Here is a 23,915-nt window from a genome sequence, read left to right as displayed (position 1 = left end):
AGACTCACAAGGGGTGAGCTGGTGATGCTGTCAGAACCTCCAGCAGGCCTGGAGGCGGAATTCTGCTCTATTGATGTGAAGCTGTGTATTTACATCAGTGGCACTGATTTGCAGAATCTGGTCTAGTGGGTTTCGCGTCTGAGCACAAAGCTATCCTTTCCCATGTGCTGGGCCAAATCCAGCCATGGCGTAAGAGGAGAGTAGCCCCTGGGGTTGAAGTTGATCCATCAAGGGGAAGCTTGATCGTTTGTTATGTGGAAATGAATGCAATTTCCAAACTCCCAGCTTCATTTGGAGATGCAGGCACTCAGCACCTCTGGAAACTGGGCCCAAGGCGCCTCAAGTTGGGCACCCACAATCCGAGGCCACTACCAAAAATGCCAGCTTAAGGGCTTGCTTCTCCTCTCCCTCATGCCCATTGGCTTTGATGTAGTTACTGCAGATTTCCCTTAGTGGACGCGAGAGCAGAAGCAGGCTGATCTCTAATTTCAGTATGGTTAAAAAGGGTATGTTGTAGTGGTGGGGATTTGGGAGATAATTGACGCAGCTTCGTAAATTGCATCCAATCATAATGTGGGGATTGGTTCTGAACAGGTTTCTCCAGAACCGTTACTTTTCCAGGCCTGTTTCCGCAGAGAAAGATGAACTCTGCTACTGCTTTTTCCTGCTGTAATTGACTGTAATTAGTTATTAACCATGGGGTGTAATTAAGTTATTGCTTAACGAATAGAACAGCAGGGAGCTGTTTCTATCCCCAGATCGCTTTGCAATTGATTAATTGGTTTTTTTTTCTTTCTTTTTTTATTTTGTTTTTTCCTCTTTTTTTTCTCAACAAAAGGAAGCAAAAAAAAAAAGCCTTATTTATTATCATTTTCCCCACTGTTGGTATGGCAACACAGGCGTACGTTACGGAATTACAGGCAGCTCAGCAACAGTCACAACAGCAACAGGCGCAGCAACAGCCGGCGACGACGGCGACAACAACGGCACCAGCAGCAGCCCAGCAACAGTATGTAGCGGAATTGCAAAGCCCGCAGCAACCAGCCACTCAGAAACAGTATGTCTCGGAAATCCAGGCCCCACAGCCACAGGCTCAGGCCACAGGCCAACAAACTCCAGCACCAGCCCCACAGCAGTATATCATAGTCACAGTGTCCGGTAAGTCTGGGAGGAGTGTGGTGGGGGAAAACCTCATGGCTTCTCACATGTTATGGTTGCTCCTTCAGCCTGAGTGGTTAGTTAATGTCAGGGGCCTTTCAGAATTGTTTAGGCTGAGGGATTGATTATAGGAGCCAGGTATATTCTTGGTTTATCTTGTTTATTTCCAAAAAAATGTCCAGAGTGCTGTTTTCTCTGACCATAGAAACAAACAGCAGCAGGCAATTTCCTCCCTCAGAAATTCCCATGCCTGAGCCTCCGGTGAGCTCTGTGCCCAAGAAGCTTAGACACTCTGCCTCACCTCAAGGTCACACTCACACTCCTGGCTGTTTCTTCCAACACACACAGGCAGCAACCGACAGCCTAGTCCCTGTGTTTGCAACCAGGAAAACCACTCGGCCCATACAACTTAGCTCTGACCTACCATGTGACCCAGTGGTTTGGGCAGTAGCTTCCATGTTCACAACTGTCTCTGCTACCTAAAGGGTCTTGATTGTTTCTTCTTTTGGGCCTAAAACTATGCTTGCCACAAACATAAGTTTTAGTGAGATCTGGGATTGTCTTTAGATACAAGATTAACTGCTAACCCCTTTCAGCAGAACACTTTGTATGTTTATTCCAGTCTTGCTCCCTCAGGAGACCATTGACTTCAGTGAGAACAGGATCAGGCCCAGACGTTTATGTCATCTGTCTATGGACACAGCCTCCGGGTACATGTATATAATTGAAACAAATATCAATCACCTCTGCCTGCAATAGATGGGCATGAACTCCTTCTTATCTGTTTTAGGTCCTTCTATGACCTGGATCACCACAGTATCTGAGCACCTCACAGTCTCTGTTGTATTTACCCTCAGGCCCCCCGTGGGCAGCAGGAAAATATTTTTATCCCCATTTTACAGATGAATAACTGAGGCCCAGAGAGACTAAGTGAGCTGGTGAAATTCACACAGGGAGTTTGTGGGCAGAGCAGGGAATTGAACTGGGTCTCCCAAATCCCATGCCAGTGCCTGAACTACTGGAACCATCCTTCCTCTCTGCCTGATCTTCCCTGTCACACTGGCCTCTTGCCATCCTCTGGGTCAGTACCAGTAATATGGCTCTGCAGGGAATCTCTGTCCCCAGGAACAGCTGTGCAGCCCCATTGCCTTTGTAACCCCCTCAGAATTGAATCAGCAATTCTCTCGATGAGGCATGAGCCACAAGAGACTCTACCTTGCTCTCCCAGAGCTCTCTTGGCTCCGCAGGGCTAATCAGAGTGAGAAGCAGCCAAATCTGACTGTTGCCTCTACCGGTAGATCCTGCCAGGGCGAATGTCTGAGAGGTAAGAAGGAGCAATGATCACTCTTCAGAATAGAACACGCGCTTTAAAATAAATCCAAGCTGTGGAACAGGCTCAGGTAAACAAACAGAGGCACCTTTATACAGTGATCTGGAGAGCTGACTCTCCACTGAGAACTAACCATACATCAAGAGACTTTCAGCAAGAGATGGACTTATTCCAATGTACTGCTCCTATTGAGAATGTCTACGTGAGGCTCCTCCTTTATCATCTCTCGACAACTCCGGATACAGATGTACTCGCTTTTCAAGTGAAAAGATAATAATGTAATGCTACCAGACTGCAAACTCCCCCTGAGGTCAGGGAGTCAAGCCAGGTTCTTTCCAGCTTACGCATCATCAATTCAGATTTGAATTTGGAATTTAGTGTATTCCGTTGGTGATGCACAAGTTAGAATAGAATCCAGCTCATTCTCCCAGGACAGGGTTTCCTCTGCAGGTCTAACAGAAACAAGAAGTCATAAAAACGTAGGTTAGTCACTGTAGAACCTATCTATTACGATGGCTGTGTACTGTTGTAGCCACATTATTTATTGGTCTAGAGCCAATCTATCCAGGTTTCATAGATTATAAAGCCAGTAGAGACTGTTGTGATCCTCTAGTTTGACCTCCTGTATAACACAGGCCATAGGACTTCCCTGAATTAATTCCTGTGTGTACGAGAGCAGATCTTTTAGAAAAACATCTAGTCTTGATTTAAAAATTGCTAGCGATGGAGAATCCAGCACAGCTCTTGTTAAATTTTTCCAGTGGTTAATTACCCTAACTGTTAAAAATGTACGCCTTACGTCTAGGCTGAATTTGTCTAGCTTCCAGCCATCCGAGCTTCTTAGACCTATGGCTGCCAGATTGAAGAGCCCATTATCAAAGTTTTGTTTCCCATGCAGGTACTTGCAGGCTGTGATCAAGTCACCCCTTAGCCTTTTCTTGGTTAGATTGAGCTCCTTGAGTCTATCACTGTAAGGCAGGTTTCCCAATCCTTTAAGTCATCACTGGAGTAGATGAATGGTGAGTAAGTAGAGCCACTTGAGTGCTTGCAAGTTTGTTAAGATGCATTAAGAACTGAACTCCATCCATAAATACCACAATTTGTACTGGGCTATATTCTAGTTTCTGTCTCAGAAGGCAGGTGTGTGAAGGCCCTTTGTCCTGTGAGATCATGCTAAGAAACCCTTACAGTAGCACGTTCTTGTGATTCAGGCCAGGGTCTGCATAAGCAGTAGAAAGAGATGGGTTAATAGGCGGAACATTTCCAGTTAACTCTGAATCAGAACCAACCAACCATCCCTTCTAGATCTAAACATCCCCAGATCAGGAGCAGTCGGTTTCCTATAGAAAGGAAGATTGTTACTAAATAGCTGAGGGCAGGCAAGGAAAACAGCCGGATAATATTCTCGCTGACTTCAATCGTGTGTTGCAGAGTTGCATGAAATATCATCCAAAGAAACTGGACATCCTGAGATAATAATCAGGCTCCACCTAAGCTGTTGAGAAATCTCTTGAGCCTTTTGATTCATGTTCCGGTTGGGAGTTTTAACAAGATTGTGTTTTCCTAGCAGTGGAAAGTTTAATTGGAGAAGGTGCTGGGTTTCTAGCTACCAAGCCACTCCCTGTAAGGTCTTAAGACATCCATCTACAACCAAAGCTGGAGTTTATCTTTTTGGCAGACTTCCCCCAACACTTCCCTCCTCTCCAGTTCAGTTCCATTAAGGGCTATCTGCAGACGCTAGGTTTTAAATCTGGCTCGGATTTTATTCAGAGAAAATTTGTTGTAATTCTCAAGGGGGAGTGTGAGCTAAGGCAGATTTTCCACCGTGCAGACCCTGTCATAATAGATTGACCCTTCTGTTTGCATCCTGGAGTGATGCAGGCCAGAGATCTGCCACAAGTATTATTCCTTCTAGTTCCCTGGCATAAAGGCTAAGATCCTCACCAAGTGTAGATTGATGCAGCTCCATTGACTTCAGCTGGAACTGTGGGTGTCAGCACCTCTGAAAATCAGGCCCCAATATCGAGTACCTGGCTGGCTAGAGGGGGTGTGTGAGGGGTGGTGCATAGCCACCTACACCTCTACCCTGATATAACACGACCCGATATAACACGAATTCGGGTACAACACGGTAAAGCAGCACTCCGGGGGGGCGGGGCTGCACGCTCCAGTGGATCAAAGCATGTTCAATATAACGCGGTTTCACCTATAACGCGGTAAAATTTTTTGGCTCCCCAGGACAGCGTTATATCGGGGTAGAGGTGTAGTTAGTTAGAAGACATCGGTCTCCTTCACTCTTCCAGAAATCATTTCCTACTGGGCCAGCTCAGAGCTGTGGCGATGAAAGCCCCTGAAGCTGGTCTTGGGAGAGCAATCATCCAGTTCCCTGCTTTGCTGCACTGTGAAGGAAGTGAGCATGCCTCTCTCGGGCATCACTTCTTTCTCCTGGGACGCCATTAGGGCACTCCAGGCGCAGCTTTCTTCAGCACCTATAAGCAAAGTGAACAGCGCCGTACCCAGAGGGGGACCCTACCTGGGAGGTGCTCAACTCCATCGGGAGAGAAGTTGCCAAGAGGTGCTGAGCCTCTGCAGCGGCCACTGACTGCTGCCTTCTAGCACCTGGCGAGATCTGGTCCATAGTCAATAACACTGACCCTGGTGCAATCAGACAAGCGTCTCTCTCTCCCCACCAGTGTAGCAGTGGAAACAGTTCTAATAACACAAAATGCCTTGTAATCCCAGGAACCCACGCTCTGCTGCCTTTAAAAAGGGAGCAAGAGAGAGAGAGAAGGAAAGCAATAATAATGAAAGGTTTACCTACCATCTGGCCTTTAGGTGAAGGAGGAGGGGTGGGGGTGGCTTGATGCACAGCTGAGCAAAGATCTCACCACCTAGAAACTTGTGTAGGGGCTGATTTCTTTCTGCATTCATCTCCCACTTAATCTAATTGAAATGGGCATCAATATGTTTGCAGACAGCGCAAAGAGCTGGTTTTCCTTTGCAAAAGTTATGTAGGCACCTGGATCTGAATGGGAGTTAGGCGTCTTAATACCTTTGACGTTCATTTCCCCATCTGAACAGCAGAGGTAATAATACTTAATAGTTGCCTACCTTGCAGGGTAGCTGTGGGGCTTAACTCAGGTCCCAACATGCTTTGTAAACTTTCAGTGCGGTCGGATCAATGGCTGTTGCAGTTTTAGGCACATTAGAAATACTCATCTCAATTGGAGCAGCTGGAATTTAAAGGGAAGGAATATGATAATAATGTAACGTTTCTCTCAGGTCTTTGATCACGACCTACGCGCACACACACACACTCACTGAAATGCACCTACCTCTGGGGCAGAGGGTTGCAGCCACTTATTGATGAGTGGCGAGGGCAGAAATTTTGGTCAAAATGCTTTACAGAGCATCTTCCACAAAATAAAAAGAACCGTCCCTTGTTTTTATCTAGCGCTTTTCACCAATAGATTGCATAGCATTTTACAAAGTAGCTCACTGTCATCATCCCTATTTTACAGATGGGGAGACTGAGGCAAAGTGAGTCACCCAAGGTTGCTCTGTAGAGCAGTATCAGAGCTAGGAAATGTCCCAGTCCTGTGCTCTGTCCAGTAGGCCACGGCACCTCCTTTTTAACAAACTAGTGTGATGACAGGGGGCACTGTGCTGCTGGATGGCATGGGGGAGCCAGTGGAATTGGATTTTCCGAAGGCTTTTGACAAAGTTTCACCTAACCGATCACTGTCCAAACTCCCGACGTCTGGGTTAGGAAAGAAGGGGCCAGGGCTGCTCACTGAAGTCCGTGGGAGTTCAGGCAGATCAGTCGAAGGAGGTCCTCCGGCTTTGGAAGCTGCATCAGAATCATTGGGGGTAGCAGTGCAGCTGCCTACGTGAAAAGTAGATTGCAGGAATCAGGCCTGGCTGCACTAAGACGTTTTTTCCATCGTTAATGTCTCCGATTCTGTGGTGTGCAAAGTAACCAGCACAAATATGGTTACTATCAAGTGCCAGATACTCTGCACATTACCAATGCTAGGGCCCCGCTCAATTGTTCAATAAATGCCAGAGCACCAGACACCATATGACCCATCGTGCAAAAGCTTCCTCAAAATCCATCTCCACTGGTCCATGGAATCATAGCTGTTAACGTGGGAAAAGGGCTTCCCGCTTAGCCACTCCTGCCTCCCGGAGTTCCCAAGCTGGTAAACCCATCGTTACCCTTGATTTGTTCAAGCGCCTGAAGGAAACAGACTAATTCACCATCCTGGAAGGTCGCTGAGCTGTTTTTTTCCTACTCTTCTGTTGATAATGTCAAACGAGACGCCCATGAAACGTGATCTCCTGCTTCTCGATTAGAATCAGCCCCAGATGAGCTCCCCCTACTCCTCCCTGGAAGGATCAGAGGGTTGGGATTGCACCTAATAGTATGGGGATGTTTATTCTAAACCAGCCTCACTGGAGCTTTGGTGAGAACTGGCAGGGATTAGGTGGCCAAGGTTCCTGGTTATAAAAGCCTTGGGTCTTTTATTACCTGTCTCGCAAGGAAGGGGAGCAAACACAAACGCACACCCCTGTGCCCACTGCACCATGTCTTACGATTGTCTCTGTACAACTCCTTGTGATCGTAAGTACCTGGCTTGCTTTGCAGGGAATGTCTTTGCGTTAAGGATCCATCGAACAAGCAGACTGTATCAGAGGCCTCAGTCACCTGTTTTCTCACTAGTTTTTGGTAGAGGCGGTTGCTGGGTTTTTCTTTCGGTTAGAAGCAGAGGCTGAAATTCACACCGGGTGCTGAACAGTAATCAGAGGAGTTATGCCTGATGGCAGAGAGCTCCATTCTGCATGTGGGCATGAAGCTACTGAGCCACGGGGTTGGGAGTCAGGACTCCTGGGTTCCATTCCCAAGTCTGGGAGCTGTATTCCCGTCCCAGCACTGTGACTAGAACCCCCCATAGGTCCCAACACCAGTCCTGTGCTCAGTCCACTTTGCAACTCCCTTGAAATATACAGGAGGGATTTGGACACCTTTTCCGAATTGCCTTCCTCAGACTTTTCATGTGACCTTTTCTTCTCCTCTTCTGAAATCCAGAAGGTGCCATGAGGCCCAGTGACTCCGTCTCTGAGTCCAGTCCGGGCTCGTCGGCCACACAGTCTGGGGTGCCAACCCAGGTGGTGCAGCAAGTCCAGGCCACGCAGCAGGTAGGTGGACAAGCAGGCGATCTTCCTGGGGGCAGCTGGGTGCTGTTAGACTTGTTGAAGGGGAAATAAATCAGGCTAGAATTGGGCTCCTTGGATTTGTTTGTTGCTTCTGGGCCTGGTGAACATGAAATCATTTCAGCTCTAGTGGTCTAGGGCAGGCTGGGGGGCTGTATGTCTGAATTCTGTTCTGAGCTTGGGGGCGGGAAGTGGGAGCTAGTGGTTAGAGCAGGGGGCTGGGAGTCAGGACTCCTAGTTTCTATTCCCAGCTCTAGAAGGGGAGTGTGTCTCGAAGTTACAGGGTTGGGAGGACCAGAAATCAGGACTCCTGGGTTCTGTTCCCAGCTCTGTCACTAAGTTAGTGTATGAATTTGGGCAGGTCGCTCCCCGCTCTGTGCCCTAGGACCAAACAGGGCTGATGATACTTCATCCCCTTTGTGAAGTGTGTTGATGCCCTCTGCTTCCAGGTTCTTTGTTAAATGCTGGGGCCTGAGGATAACCGGCAAATGCCTGGGTGCTGTTGCTGTAATCACTCCTGCTTCCTCCATTCACCTTGAACTCTGGGTGTTTTGTTTGACAGAGGCTGTTGGTTCAAGCCAGCGTGCAGGCTAAGCCACCGTCGGTATCCCCCCTCCAGCTAACAGGTGTGCAAGTGCCCCAGCAGGTAAGTGATGTTTCAGAAAGCCCCAGGCCCTGTGCTTTTCCACGCTTCCCCCCCGCAACTCCCTGTGCTTGGCACTCTTGCAGCTCACAGCGTCCCAGTGTTAAACTGCCCCCCGAACATAGCTGTAGGCCCAGCTCCCTCACTGCTCGCTGAGTTCATTCGCACACCGAGAATTAGCAGCCTGAGGGTCTGACCCTCCTTTCCCTTCAACCAGCGCAGAGCAGGAGTAACTCCTCGGGAACGATGGAGTTCCACCGCTGTAAAAGCCCGAGGAAAATCTGGCTGCATGAGGGGCACCTGATCGTGCTGACCCAGGGAAATAACAGGGCTTCTGCGACACGCCATGTTAGCAGCTAGGATATTAGAAGTTAGAGATGGGCAAGAATCATTCAGATCAATTAATCCAACTTGTGCAGGGGAAGCTTATTGTTGAGTGAGATTGGGGTCCAGATTTAGTGGTGCCTTAAATGGGGTTGCGTGTTGGGTGTAATGCTGGTCAGAAGACTGGATGGAAGTGGGTTGGATCCAGGCCTCATTGACATCAGTGCAGGGGAGCTGGAACAATGTGTATAGTGGGGGTGCTGAGAGCCATTGAACCAAACTGTAAACCCTGTATATGATGGAAATGGCTGAAAGCCGGGGGGGAGGGAGCCCCCCCAGCACCAGCATCTCTGTGTTAGTGGCTAAACGGTGGATTGTCTTACATGGGAGCAGGATTTTACTTAGCTGGTGTCAGGGGGCATGAAACAGGAAAAGCAAATCACAAGAGGATGGACAATCAAAGAAGCTCTGCCAACTCATTTATCTTCCCTGTCTGTTATTTGCTTTTCCGGCTACTTCCCCAGGCCTTCCACCCCCTTGATGTGTAATTGTCATGCATTTTGCATCTCCCTGCTGTGTAATTGTCATGCGTTTTGCACAGCACCCTCTGTTGTTCCTACATGTCACAGGGCCTCACAGCTGCTGGGTGAGTTCTGCCTCCTTTGTACTAATCTGACTCAGCCACTGATGTGTGTAATTGACATATGTTTTGCATGTCCACTGAATGCCAGAGGGGTTTATAGCATCTATACCGGATTCTCCACTCACTTTGCACCCCACGTAACTGACGCCATTATTTATGGCCCTGTCTGATTCTGGATCAGAGGCCTTACTGCCCTATCTTATTCCAGGTCTGAATGTAGCCCTAGGATTTAAGTGGTAACTGGACCCATTGGGCTCAATTAATCCCTGGTCATATAGGGCCAGATCCAACTCTCATTGACATCAATAGGAGCCTTTTCACCTACTTTAATGGGAATTTAATCAGACCCTTTATGGAGTGCTTGGGTTACTTGCTCCCAGCATTGTTCTCACTGGAATGCACAGCAGCAAAGACGGCTCAGGCATCAGAAGACGCAGAGGCTCCTCCTGCAGTGCCGGCAAAGGGGGAGCAGGGCTGTTTGGCCTGTGGAAGGGACCTTCTAAAAACAGTGACCATTTCTTAAGAAAGGAGGGTGGTCATGTGATTAAAGCACAGAATCAACACCCAGATGTCAGAAGATCTGGGTTCCATTCCCGGTTCATCCACTGACTGTCTGTCTGGTGGACTTTGAGGGCATGCAAGACTCCTCAATTCTATTCCCAGCTCTGGGAAAGGAGTGGTGAGTGGTCAGAGCAGGGGGCTGGGAGTCAGGACTCCTGGATTCTCATCCTGACTGTCTCTGTGACTTTGAACCAATCACATACTCTCTCTACCACTTAGTTTCCCAATCTGCAAATCCGGGGTAATTCTTACCAACTTCTCCTGGGGCAGGCAGTATGAGTCAGAATAGTATGGGGGATGCCCTCTGACAGAAGGTGCTATCTTTGTAAAGCATTACATTTGTAATGAAGATGCAGCTGTAGTCATATGGACAGGCATCTGGAGACTGCAAGAAGGTTTGTGAGTTTCTATCATCTAGCACAGCTGACGGGGTACTAATCACGCACTAATCATGATCTAAACAGTGATTTAATCCATGTCTGGGACAGACTGGAGCATGCCCAGCACAAGGGAGACTCAGTTCTGTGCAAACTCTGGTCCCCTCTGCCTCTGGCTTTTCCTTTTCACGTTTAAAAAAAAAAAAAATGCCAGGCAAGAAGTTGTCTTGCCTTGAATTTATCTGTGATTGAAACTCAGGTGGATTTGACAGCTACGCACAAGCAGTGGGGTTGCAGACACTGAACTAGGCAAGATTAAGGAGAGGAAGCAACATTCCCATGTTTCCAGTCCGTGGTTGGTTTGGCAGCTTCCTTCTTCCTCATGAAATGAATAAAATATATCCTAAAGCAGTTCACAGACTACACACAGTAGCACTGAAATGCAGCTGCCTCTGGGAGATAGCTCACAACCAGATGATACAGTGGGAAACTTTGGCCAAGGACAGAGTTAAACGATCTCCCTTAGAAAAGAAGCACATCATGAGATCTTTCCTATCCCAGCACCTCTGTTTAAAAGATGTCGTCTAAAAGCCCCTGAAGGATTAACATTTAAATAACCCCTGGATTTGGGTTGCTGAGATATTTCTAGTCTGATGTTCAGACCCCAAATCTGTCGCCTCTGCTGATATCGAGGAGAGCGACTCCTGTGTGATGATTCTTCATACCGAACCTGCCAGGTTAATGGTGGGAGCATTTGCAGCAATGGTGGACATTGCTGGGCATGGCTACAGTGCTTTACAGAAGGAAAAGGAAGTTGCAGCTAGCACATCGCATGGAGACTCAGAGTCATGGAAATGTGCAGCTGGAAGGGACCTCGAGAGGTCGTCTAGTCCAGCCCCCAGCACTGAGGCAGGACTAAATGAACCCAGACCATCCCTGACAGTGGTTTGTCCAACCTGTTCTTAAAAACCTCCAATGAGGGGGTTCCCCAGCCTCCTTTGGAAGCCTGTTCCAGAGCTTGACTATCCTTGCTAGAAAGTTTTTCCTAATATCTAACATAAATCCTTGCTGCAGATTAAGATGATGCCTTCTTGTCCTACTTCAGTGGATGTGGAGAACAGCTTATCATTGTCCTCTTTGTAACAGCTCTTAGCATATTTGAAGACTTGCCTCAGGTTTCCCGCCAGTCTGCTTTTCTCTAGACTAAACATGCCCAGGGTTTTTAATCTTTCCTCTTAGGTCAGGTTTTCTAAACCTTCCATCATTTTTGTTGCTCTCCTGTGGACTCTCTCCAGTTTGTTCACATCTTTCTTAAAGTGTGGCACCCTGTAGCCAGGACTCCAGCTATGGCCTAACCCATGCTGAGCAGAGCCGGACAATTACCTCCAATGTCTTAAATGCCACACTCCTGCAAATACAGCCCAGAATGATATTACCCTTTTTCACAACTCCATCACATTGTTGGCTCCTATTAAATATTTCATTTGTGATCCATTACAACTCTCAGCTCCTTTTCAGCAGTGCTACCCTCTGGCCAGTTATTGCCCATTTTGTAGTTGTGCATTTGATTTTTCCTTCTTAAGCCTGGTCTTGTCTTTACTGAATTTCACTTTGTTGATTTCAGACCTGTTCTCCAATTTTTCAAAGTGGTTTTGAATTCTAACCCTGTCCTCCAAAGTGTTTGCAACCCCTCCCAACATGGTGTCATGTTCAGATTTTATAAGTATACTCTCCATTCCATTATTCAAGTCATTAATGAAAACACCGAATGGCACCGGTTTCAGGACAGACCCCTGCAAGACTCTAGTAGATACGTTCCCCCAGTTTGACAGCAAACTGTTGATAACTACTGAGGATGGTCTTTAAACCTGTTTTGTACCCATTTTACAGTAATTTCATCTAGACCACATTTTCCTAGCTTTCTTATGAGAATGTTGCTTGGGACTGTCAAAAGCCTGCCTGAAATCATCTCCTAAGCAGAACACGCTACAGAGGAGATCTGTGCTTCCCAGCTTCTGCTGGGTTCTATTCCCTATTAGATCTATGACGAGGTTCTGATGTTGATTTACAGTGACCCTAATGGGTCAGACCTCCTCCATCACAAAGCCTTCTCCATAGCGAGATGTCAGGGTGAGTCAGCGCTCACCACGACGCCAGACAGATCAGAACCCTACAGCCAATCGCGCATGCAAAGATTTGGACAGAGTCTTGGCTGTCTGATCTGGACAGATCTTACTGGAATTTGAAATCGGTGTGTAGTGCCTAAAACCTCAGTGATGGGCTCTTCAGACATGCCAGTTGAGGTCCATCTGTTTGGACTAGCATGATGAACACTATAGCAGGAAGAGAGCCTGAGACACAAGCCCTTCTATTAGAGCTTAACTTTGTATATTCACTAATGTTTTATCCAGTCAGATTTTAAAGTCCCAAGTGTTGGGGCTCCCACCCCTCCCTTTGGAGAGGCTCTTCCACAGCCAGGTCTCCAAGCCAAGATGCTGTCCCAGACAGTTTCCCATTATTCCTAGTTGGCCCAGCTTTCACGCCTGCTTCACAGTACCCTGGGTTAACCTTTGTCTGTTTCGGCTAACATTCTACTTAGGAATGACCTGAAAAGCCTTTTCCTGGGTAATGAAGTTGCCTTGACAGTGCGGTGCTAAAGGAACTGCAGATAACCTAAAACCACATCTCAGTTGTCTGCATGCCGGGCTGGTGAAGAAACCACCTATCAACTGGCTGCAAAGATTTTCTGCATGCTGGCATCTCCTGAAGGTGGATCAAGGAGAAGAGAATGGGACCCAAATGCTGCATCATGCCTCCAGGTTTTGGCGGGTTGCAGTTGCATTTGGAAAGGGAAATAAAAAAATCCTTGGCCAGTGTGCATGATGGAAGGCAGCCATTCCTCAGAGCTACAAAAAGGAAACGCAACAGAATTTGCCCCATTGCATTTTATTTTCACTGACTCAAAGAAGGTAGAGATGGAAGAGCCCTTAGATCCTTAGTCTACCCTGTTTCCCAGCCAGTGTATTTCTCGCTTTGCTTTGTTTGTCTAGTGTTTAAAATCCCCAAGTAATGGCACCCCCCCATCCTTGGGACACAAGTGGACAGCCTGTTTGATATTGGCCAGACACAAGCAGATGAAGGTTTCTGCTCCCCAGGGAACCAAAGAAGTCGTTTTGGTTTAGGCTCGGTTCTGTTGGCAAATCCAGATAAATACTGAACATGCTGAATGGAAATTGACTGTACCTGCGAGTACTGTTCCTAATGACACTCTGGCTTGGGCTGTGCTGGTGAGTATGGTTACCCAAAGCCAATGCAGCTTCACTTACACTCTGGACTAGCGCCGGCTGCCCGACTCGGGCAGTCCTCTGGACCAGCGCCGGCCAGGACCAGCCCTGCTCCCCAGCGGCCAGCAGAACTTGGCATTGCTCTGACTGCGAGGTGGTCATTAACCAGGACTTCTTTTGTATCATCCCTTTGCAGCGGCTGGTGGTGCCGAGTACTTCCCAGGCTAGCAAAGGAAGCCAAGTCTCGTTGGCTGTGCACAGTGTTCAGCAGCAGGTCCATTCTCCACCTGAGGTGGGTGGCGGGATGTTCGTTCCTCCCTAACCTGGGGAAAAGCATGACCAGGTGCCTAGACAGCCACAAAGCGGGAAGATTTGTTTGCATTGCTCTTTGTCGCTCATTATTTACCCCCCTTTCAGTTCACCACCAGCATCCTTGTCTCATCGCTGCAGCATTTCACATTCACAGCTAGACATCAGCCTCTTCCTGGGGAATGCTTCAGCCACCCCACTTGCAAGTGTTTAGCTCTGGGTTTATGTTTTGGCCCCAGCTCTGGCCCAGAGTTTGACAGTTTGGCCCCAGATCCTGTCCAGACCTCAAGCCAGGGCAGGGGCATGTTCAAGGGATATTTGTTTGATGGTTTAATGATCCCCATTGCATCTTGAGTAACTGGCAGGTCTGGAAAGCTGCTCTTGGTCACTCACAATCACGCGGCATTGAGCATTCGGGCTGAAGTGTTCGCTTACAAGTGACGGGGCTCAGTGCAGGGAGAACCAGCCTGCGTTCGACAGGTCTGGCTAGATGAGCTAACGGCCCCTAGGGATCTAGGCTGATCTTGGTTTTGACACAGGAAGGGGATTGGTGGGGGGTGCATGAGGCACGGAGGGGGGAATCAAGCCACCATATTTTGTGTGTCCTTGGCATAGACTCACCATTCTGGAGCACCTCCTCGTGGCAAGATCTGGCATTGCAGCTCCTCTGGAGTTCAGGGGTCTATGCAGTGACTTGGCCCTCCAGCCAGCTCACACTGAGTGCCCCAGCCCTTCTGGGGTAACCAAGGCCCAGCTCAAAGAATGAAAACTTCCCCCCTTCCCAGATCCCACCCTCCAGAGTCTTTGCTGCTCTGCAGAGTTCTTCTGCGCTCTGTGACAGAGTACTGCCCCCTGGGCCTTCTCCCTGGAGGCCTGTCTCCTCCCCAGCCACTAAGCCTCAGACTTCTTCTTCTTCCCTCAGGCCTGCTTTATGTATCTCTGGCTGCCCTCTCCCTTCAGGGATGGTCCCAGAGCACAAGCTGCTCCCTGCAGATAGATCCCTTTGTAGTTCCATTCTCAGAGAGCAGAAAATCCCTTCTTCCTGTCTTCTGGGTCTCTCCTATTGGCCCTGCAGTCCTTCTTTTATAGGGCCCGCCCAGCCGGTTTCTCCCCAGCTGGGGCTAATCCTTCATTGCCCTCCAGATGCCCCAGAAGGGGCTAATTGGGCTGTCAGTCTTCCTGTAACCCTGTCACTGCCAGCGTGGGGTATACACAATCCTCATGACCTAAAGGGACATTGGCCCAGATCCTCCATACAATGTAGGCACTTCACCCCATTGAAATCAGTCAGAGTGAGGCTCTTACGCACCTTTGAGGGTCTGGGCCTTTGTCATGCTCCGCACCTGACCCTGTGCTCTGTGGGGCTGTCCTGTTGAACTCAGCAGGACCCTTGTGGGGAGTGAGGGCTGCAGGGTCAGACCCTCAGGATCTGCTTTTGGCACATTTTAGTGCAGGCCAGAATGTCCTAATGATGTGTATAAATGATTGACCATAAAGCTGTTTGTTAATAAATGTAAGTAACTTCCCCTGCTATATTTGCACAACTTCCCTCGCACCCCCAGCCTTGTGGGGGTTTGTGGCCGGAAAGGGCAGCTGGCAAAACAGAGTCTGCTTTCACTTGCTGTGCTGAGCGAAATAATGAAAGTAAAGTAGGACTCCTGGTTTCTGTTCTCAGCCCTGGAAGGGAGTAGGGTGTAGCAGAGCAGGGGGCTGGGAGCCAAGACTCCCGGTTTCTGGTATCAGCCCTGGAGTGTAGCAGGGTGTAGTGATCAGAGCAGGGGGCTGAGAGCCAGGACTCCTGGGTTCTGGTCTCAGCCCTGGAGGGAAAGGGAGTGTAGCAGAGCGGGCAGTTTCTACAACAGCTGTAACCCAACAGCTCTCAGCCCCCTGCGTTCTCATTGACTGCTCCCCAGCAGCTCTGACGGCCCCTTTCACCCCATTCACTCCCTTAAGGGGCTGGTCCCCAAGGGTGGTTAGGAGCTGAAGGACATTTGAGGATCTGGCCCTACTTCCTAGCAGCTCTAACTAGCACTGTTCCCCTCCCGCTAATACAGAGTCCAGTGAAATCAGAGGTTTGCCCTTAATTTTTTGGGGAGGGGGTAGGGACGGACCAAGATGTTTCTTGTTCTGCTTCTGCTCCTCTTCTAAAGTGATTAATTAATCAGGGACTTTGGTCCAGACCCTCCCAGGTCTTTAGGTGCCTAACTCCCATTGATTTCAGTGGGCATTAAGCATCTGAGCACCTTGCAGGAGCTGGGACCGGTAAGTGTTTTTTGCAATTTACTGACCTTGTGTGTGAGTAAAGTGACGTAGCTTCCATCAGGACCAAACCTGGGGCTCTCTGGAAGGTCCCCACTGTGCCAAGGACTCTCAGGGGCCCAGCCGATGAAAGGAATCTTTGTAGGAAGAGGCAAAATGTTACAAAATTCTTCCCAGTATTAACTCAGAGAAGGACCTTTGGCAGCGTGTGATCTCTTAGCGTGGCAATGTCTCTTTTGTCCATCCTGGTTTTTACACACCATAGATGTGCAGCAAATTTGTAAGGAAGAGCTTGCTAGCAGAACTGGCAAGGGGTGAGCTTCCCTTCCCTTCCCCGCCATGAAGGGAGTGATTGGATGGGGTCACATGATGGAAGCACGTGACTCAGACCCAGTCCTGTTGGCCTGGGACATATGAAGGGAGCAAGAGTTCAAGCCAGGAGCAGGGAGGCTGCAGTACAGTTGTGCTAAAGGAGGCAAAGAGCTACTTTAGAAACCACAGTTGGGAGCAAATTATCAAGCGTGAACTGAGTGCTCACCACTGCAGGACACTAGAATAGCTAACGCAGCCCCAGCCCCAAGGAGTGTTGCCTAGTGGTTAGAGCTTTGGACTGGACTCAAGAGACATGGGTTCCGTTCTCAGCTCTGTTGCTGGCCTGCTGGGTGACCTTTAGCAAGTCAGTTCATTGCTCTATGCCTCAGTTTCCCCCACCAGTAAAATAGGGTTATGCTACTGACCTCCTTTATAAAGTGCTTTGAGATCTACTGATGTAAAGCGCTGGATAAGAGCTAGGAATTATTATTATCATCACTTTTTAAAGCTAGGCAAAGATCAGGCAAGAATGCTCTTGGTGATGCAGGGGATGACAGCAATATAGAAAGGAAACGCTCTTTTGGTTACACATTCTGAATTAACTTGTGGAACTCTCTGCCACTGGATATTATTGGGACCAAGAGCATAACTGGATTCACAAAAGGGTGGGGCATTTACATGAATAATAGGAACAATTACATTAGATTGAATAACGAATAGGCGCAAACCCTGCCTGAGAGGTGGTAGGAAGAAACATCCCCTTTGAAGCAGCTGTGACTGCTTGCTATGGAAGATGGGGTAGAGGATCCAGTCTAGCACTTCCTATATTCTTCACATTGTCTCCCCAGGGGGAGGGGGGAAGGGTGGCATCACAGTATCGGTGCTCTTATCTACCCACTTCCTGGGTTGATGTCACTTCCTGTTGTTCCTGTCTTAATCTGCATGCTTTTCATCTGTTCCACAAAGCACCATCCAGATCTGGCAGGTAGTAAAGTCAACCCTCAGAACAGCACACGGCTGTGGGTGGTGGGGTTGGCAGAGCCAGGAGCTCCCAGGAGGGATCTGAAACAGGAAGGAGGGGGTATGTGTTACGGGAACACAATCTGTGTTACTCCTTCCCACTAAGCAGCCGATAAAACACCACCTCCTTGTTTTTCCAGCACTCCCCTGTCCAGAGCAACAACTCCACTGCCAAACCAGGACAAGTGCAGCAGCTTCAGGTGCATGGAGTCCAGCAAGTGCCCGTCTCACAAGAGGTGCTGTATGGTTGCAGATCCCAAAGTAACCCCCTCCTGGGGGTTCACCCGAGCCCTGTCTGGTGGCGAAAGAAAAGCCACTGCGGGATGATGGTAGTAAATGCTCTCAAGAGCTTGATTTTGGAGCTCCATTGGTGTGAGCGTGGATCCCAGATCTGAGATCTAGATTCTATTATAGTGTCCCCATTGCAACAGCTGCCCAATACAATTTTAGCATCTTTTCCCCCCAGTAGCAACTCACAGCTGTTGAGGTTTCAAAGAGGCGGCAGCTCAGACCATCTCTACTACCTAGAAACAAACATGAACCTTGCAAAGTTTTGTTATTGGCACGCAGATACAGTCCAGGCAACATCAGAGTTATGTGGCCACTCACGGGCCCCAGCCCTGCCCTGTGGGGCGAGAGGGGGAATTCGGTCTCCGGGATCTATTCCATCTTTGGTGGTGAAGCTGCCCTCCAGGAGGGCTCTTAGCACTTCTAGCGGTGCCTGTTTGAGTTAGATGAGGACACTCGGGGGTATAAATGGTGGTGACTTGAAAACTGATCAAAGCAAATACTTTCTCCCACAACACAGAATCAGACTGTGGAACTCCCTGCCATAGGAAGTCATTGAGGCTAAGAACTTAGCAAGATTCAAAAAGGGACTGGCCACTCCTATGGATAACAAGAATATCCAGGATTGGAAGAGATGTTACATTTCCTGCCTCAGGGTTTAAGCCAATCTCTGCCTGTTATGGTCTGTCTACACTGCAGAGGGGAGGTGTGATTGCAGCATGCATAGACAAACCCGAGCGAGCGAGATCAAAACAACAGGAGCAGTGAAACCACAGCACGGCTGGCAATGGCCATTTGAACGTGTAGCCAGGGTCCTGGGGAGGCAGAACTAGCCCATGCCACTGCCCATCCTGCCACAACTTTGCTGTTGTTGGCACTTGAGCTAGCCTGGGCACATCTACACACGCTCCAACCCATACCTCCCGACTGCAGTGTAGACAGGCTCTTGAGACCAGACTGAGAGAGAACGTGGAGCAGATTGTCCAACATCTGCTTCTGGAGGGTTCTTACGCCTCCCTGGGACACATCTGGTGCTGGCCTCTCTCTGAGGCAGGACGCTGGGCTGCTCGGCTCCAGCCTGGCCATTCCTATATTCCTAACTCATTCCACCCAGGAGCCATCAGGTAGGAGCAGCTGTTGGTTACTACAAGCTTGGGCTGGGCTATAAGTGACCCAGGTAGCGAGTGCCATCAAAGCAAAGACGGCCTTTCTGGGTCTCTCTGTTCATTGCCTTGCACTAACAGACCCCTTTGTTGGCAGCCTTAGCACTGAGGCCAGAGAAATGGAGCTCCCCTCTCACCCCAGCGATTGCTCTGATGCAGGGCGGTGTGCATGCAACAGGGCACGTGCCCTGCCTGATTGTGATCTCCGATAAACAGCCTTGGACTCTCTTGGGCTGTCAGGTGGCACCTTTCACCAGCACGGATTTCACTCCAGGAGGTTGTTGATGGCCTGTGTGTTTGCCTCCACAGCGCTCGGTCGTGCAGACCACCCCCCAGACCCCGAAAGCGGGCACAGTACAACAGCTGACAGTGCAAGGACTCCAGCAGGTTCACGTCGCTCAAGAGGTAGAGCTTTCCAGTCACGTAGCGAGCTGCCTGGGGGCTGTGCCCTTCGGCTAGTTCTGAGGCAGACATCCTCTGCCCTCAGCCGTGGTGCTCCTGAGCTAGACCGACAGTCGTCTCTTTGCAGAGTAGCTGATCCCAGCATGGGCAGAGAGTTCAAGGTCAGAAGGGACCATTAGATTATCTGGGCTGACCTCCCCTGGAGGAGCATCTCTCACCAAATCAATCCCTGGCCACTGCAGGCGTGTCTCGCTCCCTCCTATTCTCTGCCTCTGGCACCCAGTTTCTGATGGCTGAACCACCTGGTCTGACAAAAGTCACTGGGCTGAATAGGGGGGGGGGGCGGGGGGAGGTGTGTCTGTGTCTGCATGATGTAATGGCCTGTGATGTACAGGAGATCCGATTGGATAAGGTCATAGAAATAACACAGGCCATGGAATTTCAGCCAGTTTCTCCTGTACTGAGCACACTTCCTGGTTTGCTGGCCACACTTTCAGAGAGGGAAGAGACCTGATAGGTCCCATCCAACCCATTCCCTTGGCGGTCCATGCCCTATTGGTCCCTGTTCATCCAGGCCATTTTCCATTCTCTGAGCAAGGGAGCTTCCAGCCTGTGCTTTTCTTCCCATTACTTGTATTGGGGGTAGACCCAGGGAGGGTGGTAAGGGACAGAGTTGGCATAAGAACCAGTGGGGACAAACTGACCAGGAATAGATTGAAGCTGGCTATGAGAAGCAGGTTTCTGCCCCTCACAGGAGGCAGGGTCTGGGACAGCCTCCAATAGGAGCAGTGGGGACAACAACCTAACTCCTCTGAAGGTGGTGTTTGCTCAGCGTGTGAATGGCATGAGGTGACAGGGTGGCCTGGACATGATGAGCCAGGTGGTCCCTGCCAGTCTTGTGTTCCCATTACCCTTCACATCCCCTAAAGAGTTGCTCTGCCCCCCCTTGTTTGTCCCCACCGGATACACCTAGCGCTGGGACAAAGGAAGCTCTGGAAAAGCTGAAATCCCCCACCCAGGCTTTGGTGCTAGATGTTTGGTTTTAAGATGCTCTAGGACTAAATCCAGCTCCTGCCTCTGCATAGCCAGCATGGTCTAACTGATCTCATTAGCCCCCCCGCTGGGGGAACCTGCTAGCAATGCTGCACAGAACCAGTGCTGCAAAAGCGAACAGTCTAATCTTCAAACTACAGGGTCATAAGGTGGCAAGCTCCACAAACCCATCTCTGGCTAGCAGTCACCTTGTGGGCGTCTCCCTCCTCTCCTCACCCCACCCTCCGCCAAGTAATCAGTATGTGATCTAGTGGTTAGAGCTGGGGAGTCAGGACGCCTGGGTTCTGTTCCCAGATCCTCCACTGGGTAAATTTAACCAAGACCCTGATCCTCACAGGTATTGAGGTTCCTGACTTCCATCAAAATCTATGAGAATTAGGTGCCTAAATACCTTTGAGTATACGGGCCCAAGTCACTTCACCTCTAGTGCCTCCCTTTTCCCATCTGTATAATGGGAATAATTTTCCTTACCTGCCGTTATTCAGCACAGTCAGGTCCTCAGATGGAAGATGCCACATAAATGCAGAGTACGGTTGTGGTACAAGGTGCTGCATTAAGTAGCAACTGGGTTTAACTCTGAGCAGGAGCTTCCCCCATGAGCAGGGAAGCAGTCGAACAGCTCGTGGTCGCAACGCAACCTCCGATTTCCTCAGTGTTTCTGTTTATCGTTTAGAGCGCAGGCAGTGAGTTCCCTGGTCCGGCTAGGAACGGTGAGCAGCAGCAGCCGCAGGCAGTGCAGCATCCTCTCTCCTTAGAGCGTAGTAGCGGGACGCATCCGCTGGCCAGCTGCTGTCTAGCCAGCCAAGAGCACAGGCTCCACTACCTCCACTCGCTAGAATCCACTTCGGAGCAGTGGGTGGAACTGGTCCGAATGCTTCCTCAGCACCTCCTCCTCCCGCAGCAAAAGGTGGTGATTGAGCAGCTGCCGTTCCTCTCCTCTCATCACGCCAGTCCCGACCAGAGAGTCAAGATTCAGAGAGTCCCTCAGGTGCTAGTGTTTGGGACAGCAGCCACAGCTCTTAAAGTAGGTCATGGAGAGGTTCCCCAGGGAGATCCAAGAATGGTTGCCTTTGCCCTCCCTGCTCCTTCCAGAGAGCAGAGCTGGAACCACCCAGCATCCCCATCCCGTTGCATTAGGACACCACGGACCACTTCCTTCTGCTGAAGCCAGTAACATTACACCAGGGATCCCCGTTTTGCCTTCATTCCTTACCCACCTAGGCCAGTCCCTGCCACGGGCACCGAAATTCTTGGACCTCTTGAAAGCAGATATTTGGTTTGTGTCTTGGATTTGAGTGAAATAGGAGCCCAGGAGCCGAGTTTTGGGGGAGGGAGATGCCTGGGAGACAAGGCTGGAACATGGGAGAACAAACAATTCTGATTCAATGCAGCAGATTTCACTGTAAGATACACGCGAGTCAGAATACTGAGCTCTTCCTTCAGAAACCCACGGGCAGGGCTACTTCTGGCCATTGCAGCTTCCATTTCATTCACCCCAATGTCCTGGCTAAGTGTCCCGATGGGCCATTTACATTCTGCTTCCCTGAAATCTGACTTGTAATTTCAGTTGGATGCAGCATTCCTTTTCACTTCCTACCATAAACTCTCGTGCAGTGCGGCTAGGCAGCTGTCAAACAGCTGCTGCACCCCGCCCCAGGGGGTGGGGCCCTTTAGTGGTGTAATGCCTGGGGATCCCTTTGTGATGGACGGGGTTGGACCAGTTTCAGATATTGTAATAGCTTGGATAGGAACCTCACAGGGTTTATAAAGGAAGGAGATTGCGTTGTTCAGAGTTGCTGGAAACCTGCAAGTGGGGGCGGGGGGAGAACAGTGTCAAGATACAAGCTGTAGCTTCCAAAAATAGGAGCTAGCTTCAAACAGTTGACTCAGCTCGTTATCTAGCAGGAGCCCCAGGTTCCTGGAGGAAAAGTTCATTGCCCTTTAGAGAGACTGTGAGGGCTACTGGTTAGATCAGGGACCTGGGTGACAGGATTCCTGGGTTCGATCACTGACTTGCAGTGTAATAATTTGTATTTATTGTTCGTATTACCATAGCACCGAGGGTCAGGTCCCCACTCTTCGGAGCACTGTGCAGTATTTATTAGGTGTATTACGGTAATGCCCTGAAGCCTCAGTCATGGACCAGGCCCCCCAGTGTGCTGGGCACTGTACAAACACAGACCAAAAAAAAAAAAAAAAAAAGAGAGACAGTACCTGCCCTAAAGAGTTTCCAGTCTAAGTGTCATTTTCCCTCTCAAGTCAGTATTTAATCACCATCACCCCTCTGTGCCTCAGTTTCCCTAGGGGGCAAGGTGGGGAGGTAATAGTGACCCACTTTTGATGGGGTTGTGATGCTCAGTGGGTCCAGATGGCGTTGAGACCCTCAGAGGAAGCATGGAGAGCCGGGAAGGGGGACAGCCATGCCGAAGGACTTGGGCTGTTATGAATTTCTCTCCCCTGCTTCGTTCAGGTGCAGCAGCTGCAGCAGGTGCCCGTCCAGCATGTCTATCCCAACCAGGTGCAGTATGTGGAAGGGGGCGACGCCAGTTACACAGCGAGCACCATGTAAGTGACCCACGCCAAGCCACTGCTGCCCTTGCGCCTGGCTCATGGCTCGAGAGAGGCGAGCCCTCTGTTCACTGCCCCCTTTTCCCGGGGATTTTCGGTGCTGTTCAGCTGGCCTCCCACAATGTCAGCAGGGGCAATTAAAGGGTGATGGCCTCCCCGCTTTGTTCTTTCCAGGCAAAGCTCCGGCTCTCTCAGAGCCAGACTTGGATGGGAGACCTCCAAGGAACAGCTAGGCCCTGCAATTGCTGTGCCTGCCCACCTTGGCTCTCCTGCACCCAGCGGGGCAGTAGGCAGGCAGCAGGCATTGCCCTGCCATGACTTGTCCTGCCCCCTGGGGCACATGCACTGAAAGCAGCCGCTCTGCTCCTGCTCACGCTGATCCCCCTGCTGAATCTGAGCCAGGAACAGTGGAAGAGGCGGCAGTTGGGGGCACACAATTGAGGGGCCCATTCTTGGCTCCAGGCTACCGCTCTCCCTGCAGCCGACTGGCTGTGGTTCTCCCTCCACATCCAGCCAACTGCCACTGGCATTCCTCTTCCCCACAGCTGCCAGGCGTTCACCAAACAATCCTTTCACCAGCCACTCCAACGGCCCAGGCAACCCTCACTCTCTCCATCACTCACTTCCCCCAACACATACACCTCCTCTTCCCCATAGCTATCCAGGAACCTCTGTCACCACCTACCTGCCAAGTGGGCTCTCCCGCTACCTGCTTCTGGGCAACAGACTCCCCGCTCCTCTTTCCACTCACTCTTACTCCCACTGATCTAAGGGGAGGAGGGATCAGCTTGTACCTCCCCATCTTTTTCTGCTCCTTAAAGGGCTGTGGGGTGGAGAGAGAATGAATCAGAGACTCGAACTTGGCAGCTATAGTGCTGCAGGAAGTGGTGTCAATGTGGCACTAACAGGCGCTTCTCCACTGCTTTGCTGGGTGAGCTCTGTGTCTCAGTTTCCCCGTCTGAGAAATGGGGTTAACTATACTGCCCTCCTTTGTAAAGCACTTTGAG

At 49.9% G+C, this 23,915-nt stretch overlaps 1 protein-coding gene across 3 annotated transcripts in view; it reads left to right on the top strand.

The window, feature by feature from the left end:
• The window catches only part of RFX1 (regulatory factor X1), a 50,522-nt gene that overhangs the window by 8,691 nt on the left and 17,916 nt on the right, over positions 1-23,915 (top strand). Inside the window, exons 2-9 of one of the 3 annotated variants that reach the window (XM_084610225.1) lie at positions 839-1,158; positions 7,578-7,687; positions 8,265-8,348; positions 13,731-13,826; positions 17,575-17,670; positions 19,195-19,290; positions 21,014-21,364; positions 22,811-22,905. In XM_084610225.1, the coding sequence (XP_084466351.1) occupies positions 888-1,158; positions 7,578-7,687; positions 8,265-8,348; positions 13,731-13,826; positions 17,575-17,670; positions 19,195-19,290; positions 21,014-21,364; positions 22,811-22,905 (1,199 nt within the window). In that variant the 5' untranslated portion in view covers positions 839-887. The remainder of the gene's footprint in view (positions 1-838; positions 1,159-7,577; positions 7,688-8,264; positions 8,349-13,730; positions 13,827-17,574; positions 17,671-19,194; positions 19,291-21,013; positions 21,365-22,810; positions 22,906-23,915) is intronic. The other 2 variants (XM_084610226.1, XM_084610227.1) reach the window with 2 other exon arrangements.

This window comes from Lepidochelys olivacea, assembly GCF_965140295.1.
Source record: "Lepidochelys olivacea isolate rLepOli2 genome assembly, chromosome: 20".
In the NCBI taxonomy this organism is placed as follows: Eukaryota; Metazoa; Chordata; order Testudines; family Cheloniidae; genus Lepidochelys; species Lepidochelys olivacea.
This window is presented reverse-complemented; position numbering and strand designations above follow the sequence as displayed.